The sequence below is a fragment of the Perca flavescens genome, chromosome 8, assembly GCF_004354835.1.
Source record: "Perca flavescens isolate YP-PL-M2 chromosome 8, PFLA_1.0, whole genome shotgun sequence".
Classification (NCBI taxonomy): domain Eukaryota; kingdom Metazoa; phylum Chordata; class Actinopteri; order Perciformes; family Percidae; genus Perca; species Perca flavescens.
Genome location: NC_041338.1, coordinates 22,293,092 through 22,320,958, shown reverse-complemented (window position 1 = coordinate 22,320,958; position 27,867 = coordinate 22,293,092). Strand labels below are relative to the sequence as shown.

Below are 27,867 nucleotides of genomic sequence, written 5' to 3'. Positions count from 1 at the left end.
GGTTTCTAAATGTGAATTTGTATAATATGTAAGTACACACAGCATTAACATTAAAGAGAACCTGAGCATTCTTGAACTCACTGTTCTTTCATGCATATCAGTTTTTATAAATAGGTCAGGCATAGCAATAGTACTTTGGAAATAATCAAACTTGACTTCCTTAGAATAAATGTGTTTATTCATAAATGAAAGCAAACTATATATCCAGCCAAAGAAGACATTTGATTTCTTTTTTATATAAAAATCATACAAATTAGTATCTGTGTTACAAATGAAAAATAATACTTCATAAACATTGTTTAAATTGACAAATTGTGTAAACAACATGTAAACATCAAATGTTTTGGTCATCAGTGTTTGTTTGTTTTCGTCCCAACTTACAAGGTGATTAAAATGCAAATTTACATACTGTGATATTGGTGTTTATTCCAAGCACACAGCCTTGTCTTATCCAGCATCGTATCATCATAATTTATTGTGGTGAAGTCCAGTAATAAGCTGTAGAGCGGCATCACATTACTACCATTCCAGGCAGACTTTTGTCAGTTAAAAGTGAAAGACAATATTAACATAGTGAACCATCACACTCATTTTTGGAAGTGATTTAAAATTACGGCAGGTCAGAGCTGTTGTCTTAACGTAACACCTTTGACATTAACATATCTTTTAATATACCCAGTGCAAAGAAACATGCACAATCATCGAAGAAATTTGAAATGCCTTTTTTTTTGTTGCTGTATGTCACATTAAACAGTGCACAGTTATCCAAATGTCTAAAACTGACATCTACACTATACAGTGAATACCTAAAGAAAATATACAAATACTACATTTTTATAGATCCATTATTGTATAAATTAATTTCTCTATCAAAAAAATGTGTTGATTAAACCAACAGAAAACATTTTGTTTTCATTCATCTACTATTAGTTTGATTGTACTGTTTTTAAGGAAATCTATCCTTTGTGGTCCCGTATAACACATAAATCCTTACATTAAAAAGGTATTGTTTAAAAAACTGTAAATAAATCTTAGTACTATTCCCTTTTGGGTTCTTTTGGTACATTGTACAAAAAAGGATAACAAATAAACATTGTGCATATACATTAATTGAGTACTCCCTTCATGATTTAGAAATATGTTTTATAATGGTACCGTTTTTCTATGTTATTGTCTAGTTTAGTGTATTCAGGCATATGATCATGATCATGGCCCTGCTATGAGTACAGGGTGCAGATGAGGAGGAATTTCTTTGCTTTCATTCACTGCATGTAATGAAAATATTAACAGTGCAGTAAGTCCTGCAGCTGCCAAATAAAAAGCCATTCAAGCGTATGCTGCTGGGCCACAGCATTACATAAATGAGAATGAATGGCAAGCTCATATGGTCAAAGTGCTTTGTAAAAACTCAAATGTCTAAAAGCAAGGACTGATTATACACACACTCAACAGCAGTCTCGACAAGGTCACCAGGACCAGTTGTGAATTTCAACAACGTGATCATACACTTACTTTTACATACTTACTCACAGCTTCAACAGAAACAAAGTTATAAAATGTACTGTGGACTGTATAATAACTGTACAAACATTAATAATTATATGGAAAATACAGTGGATTTTTTAATTATTTACAAACACAAGTTCGTCACTCCAGGCCTCTCACCTCTAACAGTATACAAGAAATGCGTGGCAGTTACTTTATATTAAGTGTCATTTTCACATTGTGCTTAAGAGCTCTGTGCTCCAGTCTGGTGAGCTGGTCCTGAGTCTGAGGAGCAGACCAACAAAACAGTAACAGGGAACGTGAAGGAAAAATATAATGGGGCAAAAGAAGAGAAGTAGTTTACAGACTGGGTTCCCCAAAAGTCCTCCTGCACTCCATGACCCCTGCTCCGGGGGGTCGGTCACAGTTGTGTGTCAGTTTAACCTGGTTGGGGGTGAGGCGATCATATGCCAACTTGTACTCCCGGTCAAAAGCATCTGCAAAGAGTTAATGGTCAGTTAACAATGTGGACATAAGATGGTGTAGCACGTATTTTATAATGTAAGAAAATAACAGTTTTAGCATCTGTATAAAAAGTAAAAGTACTTGTCTACAGCCATGATAGCATAGCATGTTTTGTGAGGCTGTAGTTAAGTGCAGTGGTAAATGCTAATGTCAGCATGCTAACAGGCCCACAAGGTCAATACTAAAATGCTGACGTTTAATTATCAGGTATAATGTTTAGCTGGTAAACCATCTTAGTTTAGCATGTTACCAAGCTAATATTTGTTAATTGCGCACTAAACACAAAGTACAGCTGAGGCTGATGTGAATGTCATTAGTTTTGCAGGTATTTGGTCTAAACACCAAGTACTGGACAAATTGAAATTTTAACCTGATGATGGAGTTAGAGTCAGGTGATCACAAAAGTGGTCAAGATTCACCTAAGTGGAAAATAAATTTCTGTACTTAATTTTGTAACAATCCATCTGGTACATATTATTTTTCACAGGATAAATTAAAACTTTGACCTGCTGGTGGCACTAGAGGAAAAGTCAGTAGGATTCATCCTCTGGGCACAATGGCTCTCTGTGCCAAATTTCATGCGATCCATATAACAGTTGTTGAGATATTTCAGTCTGGACCAAAGTGGTGGACCGAGCGACAGACAAACAGCAGCATGTCTAAAAACAGGATATCATGCTTTTGGACTTACTGATATTAATGTTGTTCTTTCCCAAAGCCACAAGAGCGAGGAACAATAAATCTCGGTATAGGCTCCTTTTTGAGAGAGAAAAAAGAAAAACAATTAGACTTTCCATTCATCTCATCTTTCACACATGGCTTTACACTAAACTCTTTATCTTCTCACCTCTGTCTTTTAAAACCCAGCTCTGGCCCCAACAGCTGGATGATCTGGCTCATGGGCTGATAGACATCACTCTTCTTAATGCTCCTCACAAAACCCTGCAGTAGCTCCACAGTGAAGAGCTGGCCCTCTTCACACAGCCCAGAGCGAACCAAGGAGTTTGCACCTGCAAAGAACAAGAGATAAAAGTCACCCTGATCAAAGGCTCATTCATCTCCATCAGTCAAACTCAATTTTGAAACTATAGCACTGATAATAACGACATGACTAATAGGAGTCCTGAACTGAATTATGCATGATTTTCTAGTTACTTCATATGCATTATTTAATTTACATGTAAATATCTGACATTGATCAAACTTGCTAACAGAATAATTTTCTGAAAATAATTTCACCTTTTAAAACATGTTATACTTTAATCTGTTAAAGTTAATACTTTAGTGACTTACAATGTGTGTTCCACAGGACATAGCAGGGTTGAACCTTGTCTTTGTGTAACTTCAGGTTGTCCCACATAATCCTCACAAGCACCTGCTTACTATCCTCGGATGAAACGCTCTGAGGAGTCTGTAAGGGGTAAAACGACTGAAAGATTAATCCCTTACTCTGTATGTTACAGACATTACAGGTAGAATTTTAATGTTATTATATCTGTAAAAGTATTTCGTTTTTTATTTGATCAAAATAAATAAAGAGACGTTCCCAGTGAAAATTAGTATGGTCGATGTGCTGACTTTATGCAGCACTCTGTTTTGTCCTTTTTATTTAAACTACCACTAGGAGTCACCAAAGTTGGATTTTTTTATACCATACACATAGAAGGTTTGAAGGCATAGTTTGACATTTTGGGAAAAACGCTAATTTGCTTTCTTGCCGAAAATGAGATGAGAAGATCAATACCACTCTCTTGGCCCGGCTTCATACAGCTATGAGTGTGATATCCATATGTACAACTAACTAATGGCAACAAAGTAAAAAAGAGTATTTTCCAAAAGAGAAAACTATTTCTTTAAAATGATGGCTTTATGGCTTTATTGGCTAAATGGGTCAATCTACACATGCAACTATTTGTGGGTGAGCTTGACAGACACCTGTATGTTTACCTGGTCTCCATGGCTACAGTGCTGGGAGGCCAGGATAAGAGCCGGCAGGTTACTCGGCAGCTCAAGCCTTCTGAAGTACCACACAAGGTTCCAGAAGACGATGGGGTGTTGGTCGACAACACAGGGGGAGGAGATGGCCTGGTCGCCCTCATTTACAAGCAGGCTCTCCAGTTCCTTCCACAGAACCAGAGGGCTCAGGTAGGGCACCGTCACCGGAGCCGGCCCAGCACTCCCGCTGCTCCCCTGCTTCTGGGGGGTAGCTGCAGATGACTGAGCTGCACAGTCTGCTGCAGACATTTTGGCCTCTGGATTGAGAGTCGTCAACGTGACCTCCTCATTAACACGATTACTTTCCATAGAAGACCTGAGGGAAGACACAGAGTGGATCTGTTTAAAGAGGCCACAGGGATAAAAAAGATTTTGTGTCTGAGTGTGTGTGCACCTGTGTGTGACTTTTCTAGAGAAATAAAAGCTAGCTAGCCACTATAACAATAGATAATCTAGTATTAGAGATCAAAGACATTAAACCTCATATTTTCAGTGAATTCAGTGTAAAATGATGGACACACCTGATTAATTGTTAAAATCTTTTCTGTATTTTATGTGCATTTATACTGTGTAAATACTGGTCTGTGTAAAGGGAACATTTACCTGCTGAGTGGTCTCAGGTCTTTGATTTCCACATTGAGGAAAGGCAGGAAGGCTGTGCCGCAGAAGGGACAAGTGCTGTTGAGGTTGGAGTCGTTTGCTGTCCAGCCAGCCATGATCTCCTCGTCATACACCAGACAGTCACACGTCTTACAAAGTGAACAGCTGGACATCAACACCTACAACAAAAAGCAGCAGAGTGTAAGACTCAATCATGGCAATCTGTGTCAGTCTACAGAGGAGTGATTGATAAGATAGTTTTATATAAGAGCAATTTACCTCTATGGTGTAATTGGGAGCGGGTTGGAATCGGCTGGTGTCGGGGGAGGAATCTGGAGTGTGAGGGGTTTTAGAAGGAAGTGCCAAACCACCTGGATACAATGGAGGATTATACAATTAGGCTATACATATCTGCATTTAATTGTGCAAAAGTGGAAAAACAAAATGAAGCAGCTAATCATTTTTCAAAGTGTACAATCTGTGGACTTTATTTGTTTTTGCTGTGCAGGTTTAGCCAATCTGTGTTTCACATTGGTGTGTCTGGGAGTGGGCATGCATCACGTGTTTATGTTTAGCATAGGGCCTGTGGCTGGGTGTAGAGCAGCCTACACACTGAATCAGCCCTCCCGCCTGCTGGCCTAGTTTCGCAGAGAGCACCCGGCGCTCTCCATTACAAAGCCCTGCTCTTACTCTAAATTTAGATCATCAAGATGTGTTTTGCAGGGAACCAATACAATGCTGCAGTTAAAACAGCAATTTAACAAGCGTGGCTGTACGCCATGACTTTTTAACATCAGAGATCGAGGCTGCCAACTATTTTAACAAAATATGGATTGTGTTGTTTGCTTTAAGCAAAAAAAAAAAAAAAAAAAAAAAAAAAAAAAAAACTAGCACCATTATTCCAGCAATATTTGTTATACGGACTGAGGATGTGCAACAAACCAGAAAATGAGTTGTGTCTGAACACTCTATTGGGGGTGCTGGGGCTGCCCAGGTTGGTATGACCCACAACCGGGCTCCTCCTGAGTCGGGAAACACTGCCGTGCTGGGGGGAGGTAAAGCCATCTGGATCCAGACAGGAGTCATGATCAAGCAGCGAGGAGCAGTCTGCCTCTCCTGAGGTCAGCGAGGATACACTAATCTGGTCACAGTTTGCATCCTGCAGTACAAGGGGAAGAAAAACATCATCATGGAGGTAGTTTTCTCAGCAGTTAAATTGGGAATATTAGTTAGCAGAAATGCACCACCAACCTGTGTTAATGAAGTCTGGGAGGACAGACGAGAGTAGAAACGGCTAGCCTTCTCAGCCACGCCCTTCCCTGCTGATATGACGCTACTCTTGAAGATGTCCAGAGTTGGCGTGAACAGTGAGTCCATGGAGAATGATGAGGAGGAGGGAGAAGGTGAGGAGGGTGACACCAAGGAGGAAGGCCTCTCCCTGCTTTTGGTACAGACACCCAGAGGAAGAGACGGCGACGACCGCAACTTCTCCTTGGATTTCAGAGACAGTGGGATGTGTGTGTTGCAGCGGAGCAGGGTGGAGGGCCGTGGAGAGGTGTGAGGAGACGAGGCCGAACCAAACAAAGGGCTTGAGGGGTTCATGTACATCTCAATCTCTTCAGCGAGGTCGCGGCGGGCCGTGTTTGTGCCACTGTTCTCCCGATCACACTCTTGTACCGCATCTGTCGCCATCAGTGACAGGGGATCAAACCCCCTCTCAACACCCGTTCTCCTCACAGTCCCATCACTGCAGCTGACACTCCTCTCTAAAGACACACCTGGCCTCTCCACTGCACCGCTGCAGCGGAGACGTTTCTGTTTATCAGTCTCTGTCTCCTCTTCTTCTACCTCGTGCAGTCTGTCACCAGCTTGGTAATGCTGCTTTGTTGAGCCAAGGTGAGGGACGGTGAGTCTTAGACTTCCTTGTCCACCAGACAAGTCCAGAGATTTTGGCCTCTCTTTCTTTGGCAGAACTCCACACAGAATGGTGTCACTAGATGGTCTGGAAACCAGCCTGTTGCCATTGCCTGTGACAAAAACATATGTGGCAAAACATTCAGTACCCACACGGTAAGACTGAGATCTGTGGCTTTTATACACAATCATAATGGCTTTTTGAGAATCTTCTTTGTAAATAAAACTTACCTGCACTGACATCTGTGGGTTTATAGCTTCTAGTAGAAGGAGAGATGCCGCCGATTGGAACCTCTATCTCAGGTGCTGGAGATTTTAATGACACCCAATCGTTAAGGAGATAGATCAAAATCTCTAAAATCTCATGCAAATTCTACATTTAATATGGAAAGTTATCACTTGCTGGAGTCCTGTCGTTTATGCCAGCATAAAGCTGTAACAGTGGGATAAAAAAAAAAAAGAGTAGAACTGGCAGCTGGTGGTTCTTTCAGGGACAGCTGTTAATCTTAAAATATGGCTGTCTTGTATTGTATTCCAAAAATCAGGTAAGCAATTAAGTCTCTGATGAACTACTCACACCAAGTAGTAAGGACTATTTAACACTAAAGCTGAAACAGTGATTGCATCAGACACGGCATGTTGTTATTAGCAACTAAATTCAAGACAAATCCTGTCATGCAAGCAATCACCTGCTTACATAACACAATCATCCGTCAACAGAATCTGTTTCTCAAAAACATCTAAATATAACAGCAAATGGACGAGGGGAGAGTACAGAACACCCACACTTGATACCCAGCTTTTAAAGAGAGAGCGTTCATTTTGCTGCCAGTAAGCGGTGATTCACTCCTGCAGAAATGGTAGCTAAAGTGTCAGAGATTAGAGATAGAAGCTAGTCAATAACTCACTGGACTGCCTCTGGCCTTTGTCTTCCACCGATAGTGTGTTGTCACTCTCTCTGCTGCACATCCTCTCCTCCTCTTTGGATAGTGAATCATAGCCCTGGTCTGACTGTCCACCTGAAAAAGATAAGAGGCTTTACTCTTCTGAAAAACAGCGAGTTATTTAGTTGTAGCTTTTATCCTTGGTAAGTTTTTTCTTTCAGAAAGAGCTGAGCGAATAAAAAACAGCTATTTAGTCTGCGTGGATTGCTTTATAAGTGACAGCTTATCTGAGAGTTTTGAAAAGAGTGCGGTAACATTCCCTACACTGTAGCTTACAGCACAACACTCCCAGAATAGAAAAACAGGAGCAGCAGGAGAGGAATAGAGTATTTGAAAACTTGCATCATAATCACAAGGTCAAACTGCAGCAATGAGTACAAACCTCTTCTACTGTGATTTGCTATATTCTCACAGAATTTCTGCTTTATTCAATTGTTTGGGGATAAGAAAAAGTTGTGAGCCAGATTCAAGTCCATGATATTGTTCTAGCTTAATCCTGCTAATAGACCATTATGAGCCCTGTTATCCGGACTGTCCTTTCTCTACAGTACATTAGTCATAATGTGAGGACAAGGGCTAAAGAAGAAACTAAGAAAGTGTCCCAAAGGCAACGAATCCATTTGCTGTCAAAGTCTAAATTAAATTTTTTTGCAAAAAGACAAAGAAATACTTGTGTGATGCTATCTTTTTTCTTTTAATCTACATGGACATGGCAATGTTTTATCCACAAATGGTCTTTCTCGCTTGAGTCCAGGTAAAGAGAAGAATTGTAAGCAGTTCTTATCTTCTTTTTGTGCAGATTATTGTTACCCATCACCTGCAAATATTTTATGAATGTGCCTCCAATGATTGCTTTAGTTTACGTTTTCCCTAATCACGTTTTAATGGATTGGAATCCATTGGAATGTAATTAGCCATTTTAGCATTTGTTATTTAAAAAACAAATTAAAATATGAACTTGATGGTGTTATTTATGTATTAATTTACACTGCTCAGATGAGCTGCTGTAACATTTGTCACTTCTTGGTCTCGTTTTCCATAAGGTAACACGGTTTTGAAGCATTTCTTGGTACTTCAGACTTTGGTTTCAGGTCAGGTGATTGACGAAAAGCAGAATGTACAATGACATCAAAACAATTTCTTAGTAGTAACATTAAAGTAGAGAAATGCAAAATCAAGGTTTATGATTCATGTGGTTTGGCTACTTTTAAGGATGTAAATTAAATCAAATAAAAATTTGATTTTTTCAGAGTGAAGCTGAGACACGAGGAGCAGCAGTGACACAATCAAAGGATGACAGTGAAATAGTTTGAAGGAGAAAGAAGCAAAACTGTAATTTCCTACCTGTACTAAATCCATCATCACTGGAGTCCATTTTAGTGAAGTCAGTGTCGATGGAAGTGCGCTCAGCAGAGTCATTAGTACTGTCCAAACTGCCATGACTGACTGTGTCAAGATCACTGCCGTCTGAGAGATAACAGAAAAGGGAGAGGACGATTAAAACAAATGATTAGGATTAAAAGACCAGAACCCAGCTGGTATAAAAGCTCTGTAAAAACAATCACTGAATAGTGCTCTAATCGTTATCATCCACTGCAAAGATGCAGGAATGCAGTGAATGCCACATAGCTGTCATCGTACTTGAACAACATATAAAGATGCCAGAGTGCTGAAAGAGAATCAAGGTTTCACTTTCCTGTCTTATTTTTTAACTAAAAGGGGAGCAAAATCAAGGTTGAACAAATTAAATTGTCCATTTTCAGTTCACCAATTGTAAATTCAATGAAGAGTAATTTATTAAATAACTAAAGAATCTTGCTCCTCAACATGATCACATTGCCATTTTTGTCATGTGAATATAATTCTCTTTGGGAAGTGAATGAAATCAAAATTTACTCACAGCAACAATCAAAAGAACAAGGTTAGAGTATATGATGTAAAGCATGATGTTTTCATTAAAGCCCCTCACCCTGTGTCATTATGGTAATGATAGTCTAACTGGGCTGTTGTGGGAATTAGGGACTGGCATCAAGAGCAACCTGTGTGCTGTGATTGCTGGGGAGGAAAAACCTCTTCACTCTGTTTAATTGGAGTCATTAAAGAAATGCAGGTTGGGAACGATATGTTCTGGGTGAGGCTAGAGTTGGGACAAACCTTATTATGAGACCAGGAAAGAAGCCTTAAAGAAGCAACCACTCACACCAGATCACACACATTTACATGTCTATTTATTAAGAACTACAGGGAGCCAGAAAAATCCTATACTTTCAGTCTCTCATTTACTGAATTTGTGCACAATTAAAAAGTAATTACCACTGAACTTAATGCAATCTCAAACAATTTAAGACCTGATTAGTCTTGGGTATAAAACAAAGACTAGTGGTGTCTGTGTTAGTATTTGACGGAGGGAGTGCATCATATACTGTGTCAGATATCATAATGACATTTGGGCAATATGTTTGATCAATCGCAGTGAATTTATATGTGGGTTATTCATTTGTTAGTAAGAGTTTGGATTTCAGGCTGAAAATCTTTGTGATATATGAAGAGCCAATTTGAAATAAATAAATCCAAGTTCATACTTTCTGTGTATTTCTATATATATTTCTATAAACTTAAGTGATGACTGTGGGGAGCATTTTTCACCAGATGCTTGTATAAGTAAGTATTGTTATCAGCCAAAATGAACATGGAAAATATGGGATACCAGATATTAGATATCAGTAAAAACAATGTAATAATATATATTAAATATAATGCATCCCATTAGTATTCTTACCTGAAAGATGAGGGTCTCTGTGCGGCGTCTGTTGTTTTCTCCCCGCTTGCTTGAACTGGAGCACACCTAGGATCACGTTTCTCAGCTTTCCCCACAAAAAGTAGCCTCCTCTGGTGGTGGAGGGCCAGGTGCTCTCCAACACCGCCTAGAGCAGTGAACATGTACAGTATATGTGGTCATACAAAGTCAGACTTAGACTAAAGTGTTCAATTTAGAGTCAGATTAGCTTGTTTATTGCTTCCTTCTATTTACTGTATGTAGAGTAGATACTAAGAGCACACACCTTGTTGTAGTACCCATAGGTAATGGCGTTGGGTTGAACTCCAGCTTTCTTCATCTCAAACAACACCCTGACAGCAAGGACTGGCTGGCTGTACTGCCCACACAGTTGCAGCAACACACGGTAACACACCTTGGACAGAAAACATCAGGATTTACAAAATTATTCTACACTACTAAATATGGAGTTGTGGGTTGTCTTATACTTAGTCATTTCCCTACCTCATCTGGAGCCTGCAACTTCTTGTCCTGCATCTTCCTCAGCACATCGTAAGCTGTACGCAGAGCCCGCACCTTTGAATGGCAGGTGCCAACAAACCCTGGTAGGCAGATGAACCAAAGGCCATAGCAGTGGCGCAGCAGACACTTAGACCACATCTGAGGCATAGATGAATAGGTTTTGGCCATCCTTTGAGCTGATTTGATCTCCTGGGATAAAAAAGATCAGATGTAGAGATAATGTATCATCCTTTAGCAGATTTTGATATTCATTTTGCATTCATTTTTTATAACCGTATCCATAGTTATGTAGAAAGAATGCAGAAGTAAAATGAGCTTAACTCTTTAAATTGCAAACATAAAAATAAACCAATATGGATCAGATCTGACAATACATCAGTGGCGGTTCTACACTGAATTACACCCTGGGCGAGACCCCCTTCCTCCTTGTGAATCCTAAATAGTGCTCCGAGCCGCAGAGCTGGAGGGCATCGCAGGGTGTCCGGTGCCAGACTGGAAAAGACCACTATAGGAGCCGTTAGCGCGGATACAACTGCCCATTGGCCTGGGAGTGCACCATCCCTTTATTGCTATTAAATCACTGTTCTTTATTATCAACGTTTCATTGCTTTGAAGACATTTGGCTTCACGGCGCAGAGGATTCTTTTGTATTTTTTTAAGTGCTCGTGCCGCCCCCCATGTGTCATGAAAAAATTCCGCCGCAGGCGACTGCCCGCTTTGCCCGCTTTGCCCGTGCCAAAAACTGCTACTGCAATACATTTGACATATTGATGTTTATAATTATATGGTTACACTATAACAAAAATGAAAGATGAAGGTTTTTGTATGTCATGGTCTTTCTAGAACAATAAAAAAAAAAATCTCACTACTCATACGGCTGACCTGTTTAGAGCGCCTAAAGATGGCCGTAGGGCTGGCTGGGCTGCTGTGGCGTGAGGCCAGGCCTGCTGATGGAGGATTTGGTCCCTCCAGCGGCTCCAGAAGCTCAGCATTCAGCACAGGGAACCCAGAGTAGCTGCAGAAAGACATACTGTATATTCACTCATATACACATACACTGAAATAGACATCAATCCCATGTAAACACTGGCAAGCCAAATTACATTGCACAGTAGTTTGGCTCTGACACACTGGAAGCTTGAGCACTGACATAAGAATCCAAAAGTGATGTGTTCTGGCTCAAAATAATCACAAAGCCCTAAAGCAATGTCAACGTCTACAACAACAGAGGCAATTTACACTATGTCTCTCCTTCAGGAGCTGCATTATGTTTACTGAGTGTCGGTGAGAAGTGCTATTGACGTGTGTGCCTGTGTATGAGTAAAATAGTCAAACAGCCTGTCTTGTATCTATCGTAGAGATTGATCTGCAGTGTGGTACCTATAGCACAGAGGATGCTCTTCTCCCTGTGGTAGTGGAGGCAGCTCTGGAGGGTTGATATAGACCGTGTGCTCACTGCGGTGGGATTCATCCAGTTCAATCAGTCTGGTTTCCTCTGGTCGCTCACTGTCCATCTGGTTTACAAGAGAAAAAAACACATTTGTCATTATTCTTCCCTCTGTTCTTTCCTCTTAGCTTTGCTACACAAATCTATAGATGCCAGTGGTGCATGAGGGCTCATGGGCATCTGATACTGTATGAGCCCTCAGATCAGATCAGACATGAGGACAAACAGATGCCAGTAATGATCCATCTACAGAAATATGGCCCGTGTCCCCACTCTATTTATCTAAAGGGCACTACCAAGGCAGGGGCTTGATCCTATGACTCGCCAAAGACTAAATGAATCCAGGCTGCAATGACCTGGACACAATGTATGCCATCTTGCTCTAGGGACATTAGCCCATTAAACTGTACCGTTTTTGCACTAGTGCTTGCCACATTTCTTTCAGCTCAGAACTGACTGACTGATCTGCTGTATGGAGAAACGTGTACAAAGCTCCACAGTCTTCCTGCCTTTCTGAGAACAACAGCAGTACCATTCCTTTGTGTTGCATGGCAAGGTAAAGAGAAAATCACTACTGAATAGCTGCCTGGGAGATCATAAAAGGCCTGCTATGCTGATGTGCATTCACTTGGCTTATCTAAATTGATTACCGGCTTATCTCGGACATGAGCTTCACAAAAACGTTAATATTATGGCAGCAACTGAATAGCTCCCCAGTGCTACTGTGTTACAGGGTTTGTTCCAGTCAGTCAAGTGGATGATTCAGTCACTAACTGTCACTGACCTATTTGCCCTAACTTTGATTCTGCTCAGTGTTTCTCCACTTGCCCTTCCTCTTACACTCAAGAGGTCTTTCTCAATCACACACTCTCTGTCAACCTCAGCAGCAATGACGCTGAATGAATCAATGCTTCCACTTCTCAATAATAACCGCAATGAACACTCGTACAGGACTTCCCACTGTGCAGGATGTAAATGTGACTTCCTGATTGCACAAGTTTGCAAGCACAGAGAGTTTTTTTTTTTTTGGAGGAGAGGTTGATGTTTTTTAGTGTGTACAAAACATGTGTAGGCAGACTGTGTTAATAAAAGCTGTCAAATCACCAAATGACTAACCCTCACACTGACAATGAGCAAGGACTAGTCCACATCCCATGGGATTTCAACAACAAAACTCACAACATTACGACAATTAAGGATTATTGCCTCCATCTTTGTCTTCCTCTGTCATTCTTCTCGGTTATATTTCAGAGTGACTTTCGGAGTCTGGATAGTGCACAGTCATCTTAGCGAAAAGCAAGCACAAATAATTAATCTCACTGTCTCAGCGTCACCTGGATGGCATGTCTATATCCGTTCTGCATAACCTCTCTGTGTGGTTCATTCTAATGGCACCTGGTTCAATAATGCAGATTGCTGACACACACTGACAGATAATGCACCGCCTCACATTAAAGGCCTCTCCTGCACTTTTAGCTCTGCTCCCTTTTCCCCTCACTCTGATTTATTCAGAACACATAGCCACACAAAACACTCTGAGCTGAGTCACGCACTAAGAACAACGGAAAACACTTTACTTGGATTTGTACCTGATTCTACTACAGCTAAAACAAAAGGGGAAAAAGTCTGACTTTTTTTTTTTTTACTGTCACAAACTGTCACAAAAGGCTTGAATTACAACACAAGGTCTAATAGCTTACCTTGCCTCCAGTGGTAAATAGCTACCAGGCAGAAGCCATGATGACAAACAGAGCAGCAGAAAAGAAAAAAGGCAGAAAATCAGTGAAGAAGAAGAAGATAAGGAGGATAGCAATAGAAGTACCACAAAATAAGACAGAAAATCACTTTTAAAAAGGACTAAAAGAAGAGGGGGCATTATATTTGAGAAAAGCCTACAGCAATGATGTTAATAAGCAGCTCAATGGAGATGGTGTAGTGTTAATTACTCTTTGTTTATTTCTATTAGCTCCTGTTATTTGCTTATTAGCTCCTTCAAATTAAACCAAGACCTTAACAAGACATCTTAATTGGGAGGACAGAATGTGATTAATCTTCCCTCTAAATGACTCTCTGCAAGAAGAGGGTGGAGGCCAGACTATATATTGTTATTGGAACATTTGTTCCTACACGAATGATGCAGTTCTTCTGATGAATTGTCTCTGACACAGAAAATCCATAGTAAAGATTAGCTAAAAATCTCACCTTATCAACACACTCATCAAAGAAAGCCAGGCTGGCGTCTTTATCACTGACAAAGGAGCACTCCTCTATGAAACGGCTGAACATTTGAGTCTTGGTCATGAGGGAGTAAAACCTCTGGTGGGAGCGGTCTCTGCTCTTCAGGAAGCCTATGAAACAAAATACATTGTGTAAACAAACATGACAAGTGGGCATTAATATTGGATTATAAAACATTAACTTATCAAGCGGTTTCAGAACATCTGCGGGGTCAACATGCAGACCAACATTTATAGGAAGTGAATACTGTGGTATGAAACAATTTGTTCTCTGTTGCGCCGCTTGCATAAGAGCGCATAGATGTGCAGGACATTGTGCTATTAATTATGACGGTTTCTCTGATTTGTCATCCAAGCCTAATATCCACTGAGGCTTAAGCTAAATCACCAGAGTTATTACAGCAGTGATTTAGAACAAACTTTCATGCAGCAGCACTCAGACCTTAACCTGACCTACTCCAGCACTGAATCATGTACGTATAGCCACGACAACAATCGCTTGTCAGCGTTTTTGTGAATGCATATAGTAGGCTATAACATTGCAGACTGAGACTGAAATGTACCTTGAATGTCGAAGAGGGAGCTGGCATCGGTGGTCTTCTCAGAGGGGGCTTGGGTGATGGGCAGCAGGTAGGAGCGGTAGCCTCGTAGGATGGCCGCCATGAAGCGCAGGAAGGCCTCCTGGATCTCCAGCTCCAAAGTGTGGAGGCTCTTCCCACCGTTGAGCTCATTGTCAGTTACTGTGTGCTCCATCTGCACATCTTCCTGGTTCAACTGATCACCTGAGAGCACACAACAGTAGATTATGTAGAATAAATAATCACATGAACAACCTGGCAACAAATAATTGCTTATTAAAAACCACACAACTGCAGCAGACATTGAGTTTATCACAAAATATTCAGTGGATGACAAGAAAAGAAACACGTACAAATTGTTTTAAACAGGTTAGTTGTTATTCTATTCTAGCCAGCACAAAGCTCTGACTATACATTAGCTAACCACATAACATCTATTTTACGTTCTAAAATGCAGATACCACAATAAATATTATCAATGCTAAAGTATACGTGGCTAATTTCCCTTAAAGGTGCACTATGAGTTCCTGCATGGTCACTTCTGTTGACGTTCCAAGTACATTTCGAACAAAACAGAGCAAGCTCGCCCCTCCCCCCATGTTTCCGTAACTGTCATGACTAATTAATGACAGTTACACACCAACCAGACAGCCAACCGTCGGCAGAAAAGCCAGTCGGACTGATCAGTCTCCCGGAGTTGGTCCAAAAAGTGCCACAGAACACACAGAAGAGACGAGACGTAATACGTCTCCATAACAGCAGGCGGCGCTAATCTGTATTGTTGCCCAAAAAATGAAAAGGCAGCTGATTGGACGAACGCGTCACATGGGTTTGTTTTCTCCGGAAATTCAAAAGCCAGACTGTCATGGCGGTTCGTTCAGAATACAATCTCATATTGTACTAAAATAGTTCACTGAAACATGTTTCTGAAAACATTTTAAGTGAGAAATAGGCCATGCAGTTGCTGAATCTGTCTTCATTTCAGATCAACATTTCAGACTTCATTTCAGTCTTCATTTCAGATCAACAAAGGTCAGTTTATGAGATCACGCTCATTCCGCTCCCCATTTCCGAGTGAGTCCCGACTGCCTTGTCTCTCCGACTGAACATCCGACTGTGAGGTCGGCCAAAATAAAGGCCGACAGCCCCTCAGACGGACAACGGCACAGAAGACACCGAACAGACTCGAGTCACCGACCTTGCCAGACTGTCCAACGGCCGATTATCGGGTTAGTGTGTCAGCGCCTTTTATTATTATTTATTACATTTATATTGACACTCAAAGCGCATTAGGGGGGAGGGGGGGTGGGGACTGCTCTCTAACACCACTAATGTGTAGCACCCACCTGGGTGATGCACGGCAGCCATACAATGCCAGAACGCTCACCACACATCAGCTAGTTAGGGAGGGGGAGGGGAACAGTGGTGGGGGAAAACCAGAGAAAACCTATGCAGACACGGGGAGAACATGCAAACTCCACACAGAAAGGCCTGGATTTGAACCCAGAACCTTCTTGCTGTGAGGCCACAATACTAACCACTGGGCCACCATGCTGCCTTAACTGACTAACTGTCACTAACCCCCACCCCCTCCCCCAACCATCTTGTCGGTGATTGGCTAGAGTGGTTTGTTGTATTTTGGTGCCCAGCCTGTGCCTCTTGTGTTTGTTTGACGTTTACGACCCCTGTGTTGTCTCCCAAGACTGGGCTTTTTCACAGTGTATTCAGGGGGCAGGCAGCTAGCGGATCAAGGAGAAAACTGATGACCGATTTGAGACAAAAATGAAATCACATTGAAAGGAACTCATAGTGCACCTTTAAGGGGGTCAGCCCTATGTTCCTACATCCCAATGGTCCCACAGCCCTATGTTCCTACATTTCTAGGACATTTTCAAAATTAGGTCTTGTGTTCCTACACTTCCCTTCAAGGGTTAACGTGGGTTAGGGGATAGGCGAATACAGGTCCTAATTTTGGAAAAGAATCTTAGAAATGTGGGAACTGTGGGAACATAGGTCTGTGGGAACATATGGCCTAACTTTCAGTGAAAAAGAAATTCTTAGAAATGTGGGAACATAGGGCTGTGGGAACACAGGCACACTCAACTAAGCCAATGTACTGTTAGCGTTAAACTCAAAGAGTTCAGAGCGACAAGGGTTTGTAAGCCTGTAGTTAGGCACTTAGGCCAGCAAGCTAACATGCTCACAACGACCAGTGCTAACATGCGTCTTAGTTTAGCGTGTTAGCATGCTAACATTTGGCAATTAGCAATAAACAAAAAGTACAGCTGAGGCTGATAGAAATATTTTTCTTTTTACAGGTATTTGGTCATAAACAAAAGCAATTTCAAATTTCAATGATAGCGCTGGATGAAAAGTTACGGGGACCAAAGATTACAATCCATCTTGAGCGTACTGACTGTGTTTTCCCAATTTCAGGTGAATCCATCCTCATTTCCTCATTCAAGAGGAAAAGTCAGGGGATCCCCAAAGTCAGTAGTTCTTCATCCTTTGGGGACCATGAATGTTTGTATAAAATACTAACTCTGGACTAACACTGCCATAGAGCCATTTGGCTAGTGTGGCTAAGAAAATGCACTCTAAAACACTGTAAACATTTTCTAGCACACAATTAATTTCTGGGTATTTTTTTGTATGTTTCAGTATATAAAAATAGACCACCCAAACATTACACCATTTTATTTTCAGTTCAGCCAAATTGGAGTGTGATACAGAAAACATCAAAGGTAAATGTTAATCTGTCTCAATCAAAGAGCTTCTTTCTAGGCTGGGATTCATTTTGCATCAACGTTTAACCGTCACAAAGAATAAAATCAATGGTAGGAGCCAGACATTTCTGTTTTTACTGCAGACAGACCATAATAGATCCTAATACATTCAGCCACATGATATGCTGAAACTTGAGTAAAGGGACAAAAGCAATTCTGGGAATAACTGTAAATGACTAAGGTTGAGCAGGACTGGACAAGGACTAAATTACACTTTATACTTCCTGTCATGTACTAAACATCGTAAGTTGGTTTCATATAACAGTGTAAGCATCCACTGAGTTTTCCAGTAAAATTGACTGTACAGGCTGACTCAACAGACTCAAGTAGACAACATAAATTATTCATGAAACCACATATAAAATGACACAGCATAAGACTGGACTTACCCTCAGTGAGCTGCTGATAGAGCTTATTCAGGGTATTCAGAAGATGTTTGCAGGCTCTCCTGGGCAAGATTTTCCACGTTAAAGCCTTCTTGTCGTCTTTTCTGAAAGCACACCATATGGTTTTCATTACACAGGAGGACAATCAAGAAACATTCAAGAACAGATATAAGGATGGAGACAGATTCACTTAAATCAGCAGTGACTATTTAATCTCTTCGCAAAATAGATTTTATATTTATGTGGGAGACCAGCGGTTACCCAAATTTGCTTTTGTGTACAGTAAGACTATTTCACATTCCAGCTCATATAGTTACATAAGAGGCTCTCACTGAGAGATACCGATAACCTTGGGAAGAACATTCCCCATCAGGCCTACAAAAACATAAACCATGAGAAGGTTTTTTTTGGCTGGGTGTCTTAAAGTTGAAGGTAGTCATCTATCACAGAGCGGTTACAGTTAGAGGTTACTTACTGGGAGATTGTGTTGGTGTCCAGATCCACGCAGCTGATGTCAGCTGGGGGCACGTAAAGGTCAAAGTATCGGGAGTCCACACCCACGATGAAAGGGCACGGTGCGCTGAGCACACCGGCCAGTGCCAGCGGGCACAGAGGGATGTAGGGGCATGGCCAGTGGAAGGGGAAGATCATCTGAAAGGGAGGGTCAATGCATTATATGACGATACATACACTGCAGCGACGATAGAACTGTTTCAAACACTCAGAAATATTTCTTATTTCCTCGTTTTTTTTGAGAACTTTACATTACTTTGTAGAGCGTTTCTCAGAGATTAATATTTGTACACATGCGTGTGATTATGGGTAGTTAATTGACTCTGCAGCTCTGATCTTACCATTGTAGCTGTAATCACATTAAAGACCACCCTCTTTAGTGGTATTATCAGGAAATGTGAAAAGGTAGAAAAATAACAAAAGACTCACAGACACAAGGGCCTCTGTAACACTTGTGAGCACAGCTGGACGCAGGGAATGAACCAGGATCTTGTGCTCTGTGACAGCCAGCACCAGCAGAGTGGCTGCGTTCTTTGGGCCCAGATTCAGTAGTAATGTGGAGAGGCTTCCACCACTAGACACACAAATAAAACAAATAGTTCCAGATCAATATTGTAGCAAACACAGTATGTCTTCATGTTAAAATTTGACATTTTACTGATGTTTATCTACCTGAGAGGCAGTGGAGAGGACACAGGTTGACTCAGTATCAGGCTGTCATGTGGAGACAGCTGTGGAAGAAGCACAGGAGAGCGTTCAGTGGGTGGATGATTTAGCTTGTGACTACAGCGTGTTTAAAGTCATGTCAAACCAAATGATGCAAGCATACAGAACTCGTCACACTGATGTCATTACTTCATTCATCATATTTAACATTTTAAAGCTCACCTGCACTAGGATGCGTGGTCTCTGAATGGAGGGGAATGGCACATTTAGCATGAAGTGAGAGATGTGCCTGCAAGTAAAAAAATAATCAATTAATAAAGCAGTAAGGGAGAATAGACCTGAAACTTTGCGTGAGTGATAGTCTTTGAAAATGAATCTCTAAAACACTGCTAACTTTTCAATAGGCAGGGCATGTGGTCCAGAGATGGAGTATCGGTAGAGGAAAGTGAGAAAGCTCCTGAAGGACTGGAAGAAGGGCCAGTGGGAGAGCAGACAGATGCTCTTGTTGCTGTAAACACTCCTGGTCCCATCAGGTCCAAGATCAGAGCTTTGCAGGCCGAGCTGTGTGCGCTGACGCTCAGACAGTTTCTCCTCTGAGTGAGCCTCATAGAACTGGATGGCTGCTCCGTACACCTGCAAGCAAAAGGATCACAATATAAGTGTGATGTGATGATCTGCATAAAGAATACCCGATACATGCACACATACACACATACACACACAAAAAGACTTGATAACATCCCGAGGCAAACTTTGCAAAGACACAAACCACAGGTAAGCTGTTGTGGTGGCTCCACTAGAGAATTTTCATCATAACAAATCAGCTAAATCATACTCAGTCCTTTGAAGTTTTTCATTCCAAATAAATAAACAAATTATTTCAGGCATGAAGTACCATGAGACTAGTCTGCAGATGAGAGGTTGCAGAAAAGGAGCACGGAGGCATTCAGCATTTAAAACTTATGCACCAGCCCAAGTGGTTCATGAGCTATCCATTATTCAAAAGATGAGCTGCAAAAAAAAAAATCTTTTATGCTGCATTGCTTTCAAAGACTTACAGCCTTTTAGTATTCCAAGCACAGACTTAAGACCATTTTTGATTCCACTCAAAATTTAGAAGTTGAAGATTGTCTGGTATTTTTCGAAAAACTAATCCATAATGCACACAGAGAGACAAAGTGGGAAATTAAGATGGAGAGACTGGCTGAAATGAAGCAATTAAGGGAGAATGTGTGTATTTAAGAGCAGAAAACTGATGCCAACTTTGGGGGAACTGATTAATTAATGATCATGTAATTTAAACTTAGCAGGACTGTGGTTTCCTTGACAAAATCACTATGTATGTTTGTAGGATTCTGTGTGTTTTGCAAAGACACAACAAGATAAGTGACTATGAAAGATTATAAGAAAGGAACATTGTTATTGGTAACAGGAATGTAAGGAGGTGGTACCTTTTCTCCAGAGGCACCCGTCAGAACAAATGTGGAAAACACAGGCAGAGAGTGTTTGGTGTGTGCTGGCCAGCACTCGACCGTTGCTCCCATGGGCAGGCAGAACATAGGCACGGACTCAGGCAGTGGGAAGGACTCGTAGTCCTCTTCAGGGTACCTACACAGCAGACCTGGACACAAATACACACAACAGGCTAAATACAATTGTCACAACTCCTGAACAAAACTGAGATTTCCTTAATTGGTTTACTTCAGCATTTTGAATTACTTTGAGCTCATAATACAAACTCTGCACACCACTTTACCTGCTTTGTACGCAATTGTGTTTGCTTTAGCCAGAGACTTCTTATAACAAAGGTAGACTGAGGATCCCCACTGGGTTATGAGAAAAGACATCACAGATCAATCAAAACCTGCATTATTCGTACAGACACACTAGCGATATATCTGTGTTCTCAGAGCTCTTTCCCACCATGCTGCTGTTGAGGTTCTTGTCCACCTTGCAGAAGGTGTGAGGGGGCGTCTCCCCCTTGCCGGGGATGATGATGCAGACATCAGTGACAGCCAGTGAAGTATGGGGCTGGCTCTTCGGTGCGCGGCGGTAGGTAATGTAGATGCGTTGGGACGACGAGCTGCTAATGTTGGCAGGGCGACCTGAGGGCGTGGTCTGGACGATGTGACATCCAGGTTTCAGTTTCTCTTTCCACTCATACAGAATCCTGAAATACAAGGCAGTGTTACACTGACTTTTCATATGATCCTTTTGAAACAAGACATTCTTAAAGAAATATTACTGGAGTGCTTTGATAATTTATTAATTGAAGAGATGTCAGACTAGAAGATGTGTTTAAGATTAGATTATAGTGACCCAAGGCAGAGAAGTGATTAGTGGTGCCGGGTGAGTAAAGGGTCAGTGACTAAGGATTATTGCTTACCCGAGATCTGTCAGTGGAGGCTTATCTCTGCCTCGCTTGAAGCACAAGAATATCTGCGGCCCCCTGAGGCTGGCTCCATTGAGCTCTGCAGAGAGGCCTGAGGGGGTGCTTTCAATACAGGTGAAACCCGGGGGTACCTCTTCACCGAGGGAGCGGATCACCACAGTTACGTCGGTGATGGGGGCTTTTGGTTTCACAGACTTGGGACCGGCATCATCAAAGTGGAGCTCCTCCTCGAGAGGCTTGGACGAGTCGGTGAGACCGGCAACCACAAAGTAGTCAGCTACACGAGGACCTTTATCCTCCATCATTTCCCATACCCACACTGTGGGCTGAAAAATAGAGAAGGGGAGAGAGGGGGAGGACTTCCATTATGCATTTTAGCTGTAGTCTATCTTACAAAACAAGAGAATGGGGCCTTTGCCATCAGAAAATGACCTGGCTGAGCAGGCTGGCTAAGACAGCATCACCCAACTCTCTCTTTGAACGTACTGTTGTAATTGTCTCACTGCTCCAATTGTTGCATTAAGCATACAAATAGAGATTCCATGCAGCATGTAAAATAGACATAACCTACATTAAATGCATTCTATACTGAAGAAACAACAGAATGTAATGAGAGCATCTGGAAGCATTTAGTGTGCATTCCTGTCTGCAAAAACATCAAATTTCAACAAGAAATATGGGAGGGCTTAAGACCACTGACCTTGCTAAATGCCATGACTGATAATGTAAAATAAAACACATGCCTTTGTAGAAAAAAAAGAAGGAAACGTGCGGAAAGAAAAAGTACCAGAACTATAACAGCGCATTGAGAAATGAAGAGAGGGTGCACTGGAGTGCAGTAAAAAGCTTTTTCTGAGCTCTCAGCGAGGTAATATTCAGGCGACATATATTCTGCGCTCAACGATGTCTTGAAAAAGAAAGGAATAGAGCGAGCGCCTGTATGTCAGATTATTATAGCTTTATCACAAAGCATGGAGCCCTGGGAGCCCTCTCAGTGCTGGGCCAGATTATTGTGCTTCAACTGAAGAGCCTGCTTTATCTCTCACAGCGGTTCCTCCACACTCACTAGCAAACTGATAAACAGCGGCCTATTACTTTCCGCACTGGGATGTGAAGGAGTTAGCATAAAGTTATGTGTGTCACTGCTAGAAACCATGGCACACAAACTGTATTTCTCACCTACTAAGGACTTTGGCTTCCACTGGCTTTAAAGCTAATCTATCTGTGTGTCATTCCCCCATGTGGCCAAGTGATGGGACAGAAAGCTAAACACTGCAGGCTTAGGGTGTCAAACTCACCGCTAACATATAAACATATAGGCCATTTCTGAGCCTACCAGAAACCATAAAACCATCCAAAAGAACCAACAAAATTCCGTCGTATATATTTCCTGTTTCATAAGCCTGTTTGGTCCGTACATCAGTGAGAGTTGTCTTTGAAAATTATGACTCATCATCACAAGGTTGCTCTTGGTCTTGCAGTGTTTTGGCCTGCATGTATTTATGAGTGTTTTCCCTGATTAGCTGAAGGCTGTTTTGATGCGAGTTATTTGTGATCTGCAGTGTTGAGCCTTGTGGGCATACTCCCATGACTCAGCATGCCAAACTGCGGCAATTTTTTTTTTTATTTTAGCTTTTTCTGATCTCCATCAATAGGATCCGATTTTTAAAAAGCAAAATATGTATGCATTACAGTTGCACATTTGAATTACAGGATTTGTTTTTCTTATGCATCTTTTGATCACACTGGTTTTTAAAATTAATTCAAAAAGTGTTTATGAGCTGTACAATCGATTTCTGAAAATGAAAAAGGTCCAAGAATTGACACACTTTCAAAGTGTCATATCATTTTCACAGTTGATGCAGATTTCAAGTTGTTGCTAACTAGTCTCTTTTCTATGTTGCTCCACTGCTTCCATTTTTCTAGCACTTTGACAAGTGCAACCAAACATTTTTAATGAGCAGACTAATAGAAAAACAAAAACAATTCCACATTGATTTGTCTATAAAAGAAGACATGCTGGTCTTTTCTTCATGAATTAGATGGATTAGTTGATCATTATTAAAGAGCCTTTATGTGTATATATATATATATATATATATATATATATATATATATATATATATATATATATATATATATATATATATATATATATATATGCAATATGTAGTTGGCAAGTATCACTTTGAGACAGTATATTCAGATAGATTTGTTAGAGGGTTTTCTTCACTGTAAAGCTTCCACCAGGCTGCTCACGATGGGGATGCTGTCGATTATGATATTGCCTGGCATATTTTCATTGTAATTTGTGTTTACAATCCATTATTTTTATATATATATATATATATATATATATATATATATATATATATATATTTTTTTTTTTTTTTAGTAGAAGAGTACATCTTGATTAATGTGACACAAGACCTGCTCTAAATATACAGTCGATGGCATGGCAGATGTGATGTGTCGTATAATACTTGGAAGGTCCAGGATTAAATATAGATGTAATCTACAGTTTCAACTACAACTACAGTCCACTGCATCTTTTCCTCCCCCTCAACAGGACGCAGAGGCCTAAAATTATATCTAATCCTCGCCATGCCAACAACATTAAAACTCAACGCTGAACTGAGAGAGTGAACATTTCTCACTCTGATGCTGAAACGAGTCGAGAACATTGTTCTGGTCAAAATACAAGTCGAATGGGCTGTGTCTCAGACAGCTTAAGACTAACATGTTTTAAACGTAAATATTAACAGAGACACCCTTAATATGAATAATGTACAGATATAACAGTAGTTTCTGTCTGTTTATCTTATATTTTTCAGTGTTATTGCCGATTTGGACCTCTCAGTTAACAAGCCTGTCCACAGTTTTTACCTTTTTCCTAGCAAGTTTTACTTAGTTTTCCATTAGTGTCTACCATTGGTATTGCTGGGAGGCTGCATTACTCTAGAAAGGTTGCTAGCCGTTTACTGGCATGTGTTGTTTTGTTTTGTTGTTTGTACACAGTATTGCATCTCTTTGATTGTTCAGTCCGTCAATCTAGAAAGACTTAAAATCCTTTGAGATCTGCTTTAGGGGCAAAAATCCTATGAATAAACCTGATTCCAACAAACTTGATATTTCATTTTCAACATGAATTTCAACTCTCTTCCTGCTACCTCACTTACTGAGGCATTTCTGTGTTAGCCCAAGACGTGGAAGTGAGTCACCCTGGTCACAGAAACTGCAATCTTTTCATTCACCACAGTTTTCTTCATAAAAGCAGCTCAAATAAGGACACAGCGGATTTCCTCTTCTTGCCAGCTAACAAGCCAGCTTCCCTATTTGCATCCACTATTGTTTTTAGTAGTTGTTTTGCTGCGCTACAGCGCTGTGAAGGAATAATCTCCGAGATTACGTTATGTTCTGCCTCTGGTTAGAAGTGGTAAATGTAGGCTACAGCTCACAGCAACTTAATGCTATATAGGGTCTGGCTATTTAGTGTTGGCAAATGGCTTTTTTGTTGAGTTTCCTCTTAGTGAAACAATAGACACAGAAAAGCGCAGTGCCTTTTTTTTTGCCAACCTTATTCCACACGCGCGATGTTCCTTTCAGCTATCCTTTTGTGCTCCAGGAAAGTGAAGAAATATAAGTTTGGTATATCCAGCAACCATAGCTAACGTGGAAGCAGGAAAAGAATCAAAGGCGTTTCTAATCCAAACAACGTCAAACTTGGCACTGCACTTAGACCTGCCCGTAGCAAGACACCTGTCAAGTTTGAAATCTATCGGACTAACGGTTCGAGAGATATGCGCATAACACACACACAGACAGACAGACAGACAGACGTTCCTGCAATTTATAGATAGATGAGTCAACTCCAACTGTCAGCTTTGTCAGCAGAGATGAAAGATTGTCAGTAATTTGTTTACAACTTAAGCCGTAATGTTCCCAACATTTTAATTTCCCCCTCAGGGAGCAACAAACTTTTAGATTTGTCCCACACTGTTTGAGAACATCATATTGTCCCAGTACTTTATTTAAAATATTGCCTTTTATGGTTACACCATTCAGTCAATGTAAAACCTGTTCATCACTTTAAACGCTTTTCCTTGTAGTTCAACCTGACTTATTTGGTATCTAGGAAAAACTTTGGAGTCTTGACTAAAGTCTAAAATACATTTCTTTGATTTTATCAGTGCTTGTCCACATATAACCAGTTTGTAAAGATAGAACTACCAAAGGGTTTGTGAGGTAAAACAGGCTTAATTTAGACAAATAATTGATTATTATAATTAATTATATTACAAATAATGAAAACATGGGATTTGTTTCAATCTTGAACATTGACACCATATTTCAGAGTGTGGGCTGAAATGAGATTACATTAGATATGGAAGTTATAGTAGGAGCTTTTTGTCTTTTTTCCCTTCATGCCTTTTGATATTTCATGCAATGAACATTTATTTTTCCCCAAACAGTTATGCAGGATGTTGACATTAAACCTTTAAAAAATAGCTGATCCTCTCTCTATATGGCATGTGATTTTGTGCTGTGAATATAGGCCTTTTGACATTTGCTTTGAGCGTCACAGTGTTATGGCCCAGGAGACAGATGCAGCGGCTGCTGGACAGTCAGGCTCAGGCTGTGCACGGATTAGAGGGCTGTATTAACAGCGGGAGGGCAGGGAGGATGGGCAGTCGGATCTGCGGAGGGAACCACCACATTTCACTCAGCATCTGTTCCCTCTTAGCCATGAAGACAACCCTCACCCTCATCAGCCATTTGCATTCCTTATGTCTGACAGGGGGGGACCCCGGCTGTTTGATGAGGAAACCACACACGCCCAAGATAAACAGAGCAGAAAGATGAAGGAGAAAATACTCTCAGGTGGTGTGGAAAAACACACACACAAACTGCATGATAAGCTTGCAACGCTTGCTTTTCGAGCATTGGTAATATTTGTTTTACCACAAAGCCAGCAAATGTTGCTTTGAAAAACCCAACTGACCGAAGCGACCACAACTCTACAGAGGGGTTTTCTCGTTTGCCCACATCACAAGAAGCCATCTTATGGAGCATCTACACGGGATGCAATACAATAAGCCTTCATATGACGTTTTGTAACCAATGGTCGCACTGTAAATATAGTAAACCACACACAGGCTGCGATGCTCACTATGAAGCATTCAATTATTTGTTCAATGCATATAACTAGACGACAGTAATATAGCATTTTACCGTCTCGGTCAATTGTCCTAATCAATCATCCAACATCAAAATAATAAAAAAACAGATCCTATTTGTAACGCTAACAGACATAATCAAAAACAAGATCACAAAATGGTCAAAAATAAACATCTTAATAATAAAGAGCGGTTGTGTGGGCGTCGTTTGTTTTTATTCTCAATAAAAGAAGAATCTACTCACATCTCGATTGAAAGATGATCTGTCGAATATGAGCCTATGTCGAAACAAAACCCAGATTTCTGTTGATAGAAATATTATCCCTCACTGTGTTTGCTTCGTCTATTCATTTATTTTTTTTATTTTTATCTCTGTCTAAATCTGTTATCATAAAAAAAATTGTTCCCAGTGTGATGGACGAATCGGAATAGCCTGTGTAGTCCCGAGCAGCGCTTTATCCAGACCTGCACGGCTCACGTGACTGATTACAACCCTCGCTGACGTCACTGATGACGCTGCTGGCAGCTGTGACAGAAGAGCAACGTCCGTGGCTGTGAGGAAACATTTGGTCTGATTTACAAATGTATACTTAACTGCACACCTGTTGTTATGGGCCACCAAAATTCGACCAGATACCAAGAATACCATCTCACTTCTCACAAAAATAGATTATTTGAATTTGCAGCTATCTGTTGAATTATATTTTCACATACATAAGGGCTACAACTAAAATTCATCATTGATCTTTTTTTTTTTTTAATCAAATAATCAATTAGGCCTAATTGTCAATAAAATGTCAGTAGGCTAAATAGTGGAAAATGCCTGTTATAATGTTACACAGTCGAATGTGACGTCTTCAAATGTCTTATTTTGTCCAATCAACACTCCAAAACCCAAAGATAATCAATTTATTTTTACCTACA

General features: G+C 40.7%; 1 protein-coding gene across 1 annotated transcript; it reads right to left on the bottom strand.

Moving 5' to 3' along the window:
* Positions 1-162: 162 nt before the first annotated feature.
* On the bottom strand, positions 163-27,354 carry dennd4a (DENN/MADD domain containing 4A). Its single transcript, XM_028585050.1, has 30 exons — positions 27,188-27,354; positions 21,761-22,092; positions 21,298-21,544; positions 21,131-21,200; positions 20,826-20,995; positions 19,769-20,007; positions 19,597-19,663; positions 19,381-19,439; positions 19,138-19,282; positions 18,671-18,846; positions 18,199-18,299; positions 15,009-15,227; positions 14,411-14,556; positions 12,142-12,275; positions 11,644-11,776; positions 10,744-10,950; positions 10,526-10,654; positions 10,243-10,387; positions 8,808-8,930; positions 7,428-7,538; positions 6,751-6,825; positions 5,857-6,632; positions 5,548-5,764; positions 4,885-4,976; positions 4,609-4,784; positions 3,958-4,321; positions 3,304-3,421; positions 2,858-3,020; positions 2,702-2,766; positions 163-1,982 (listed from the first exon to the last, which is right to left on the bottom strand). The coding sequence occupies exons 2-30, from the start codon at positions 22,069-22,071 to the stop codon at positions 1,846-1,848; spliced, it is 5,115 nt and encodes a 1,704-aa protein (XP_028440851.1). The 5' UTR covers positions 22,072-22,092; positions 27,188-27,354; the 3' UTR covers positions 163-1,845.
* Positions 27,355-27,867: the final 513 nt, after the last annotated feature.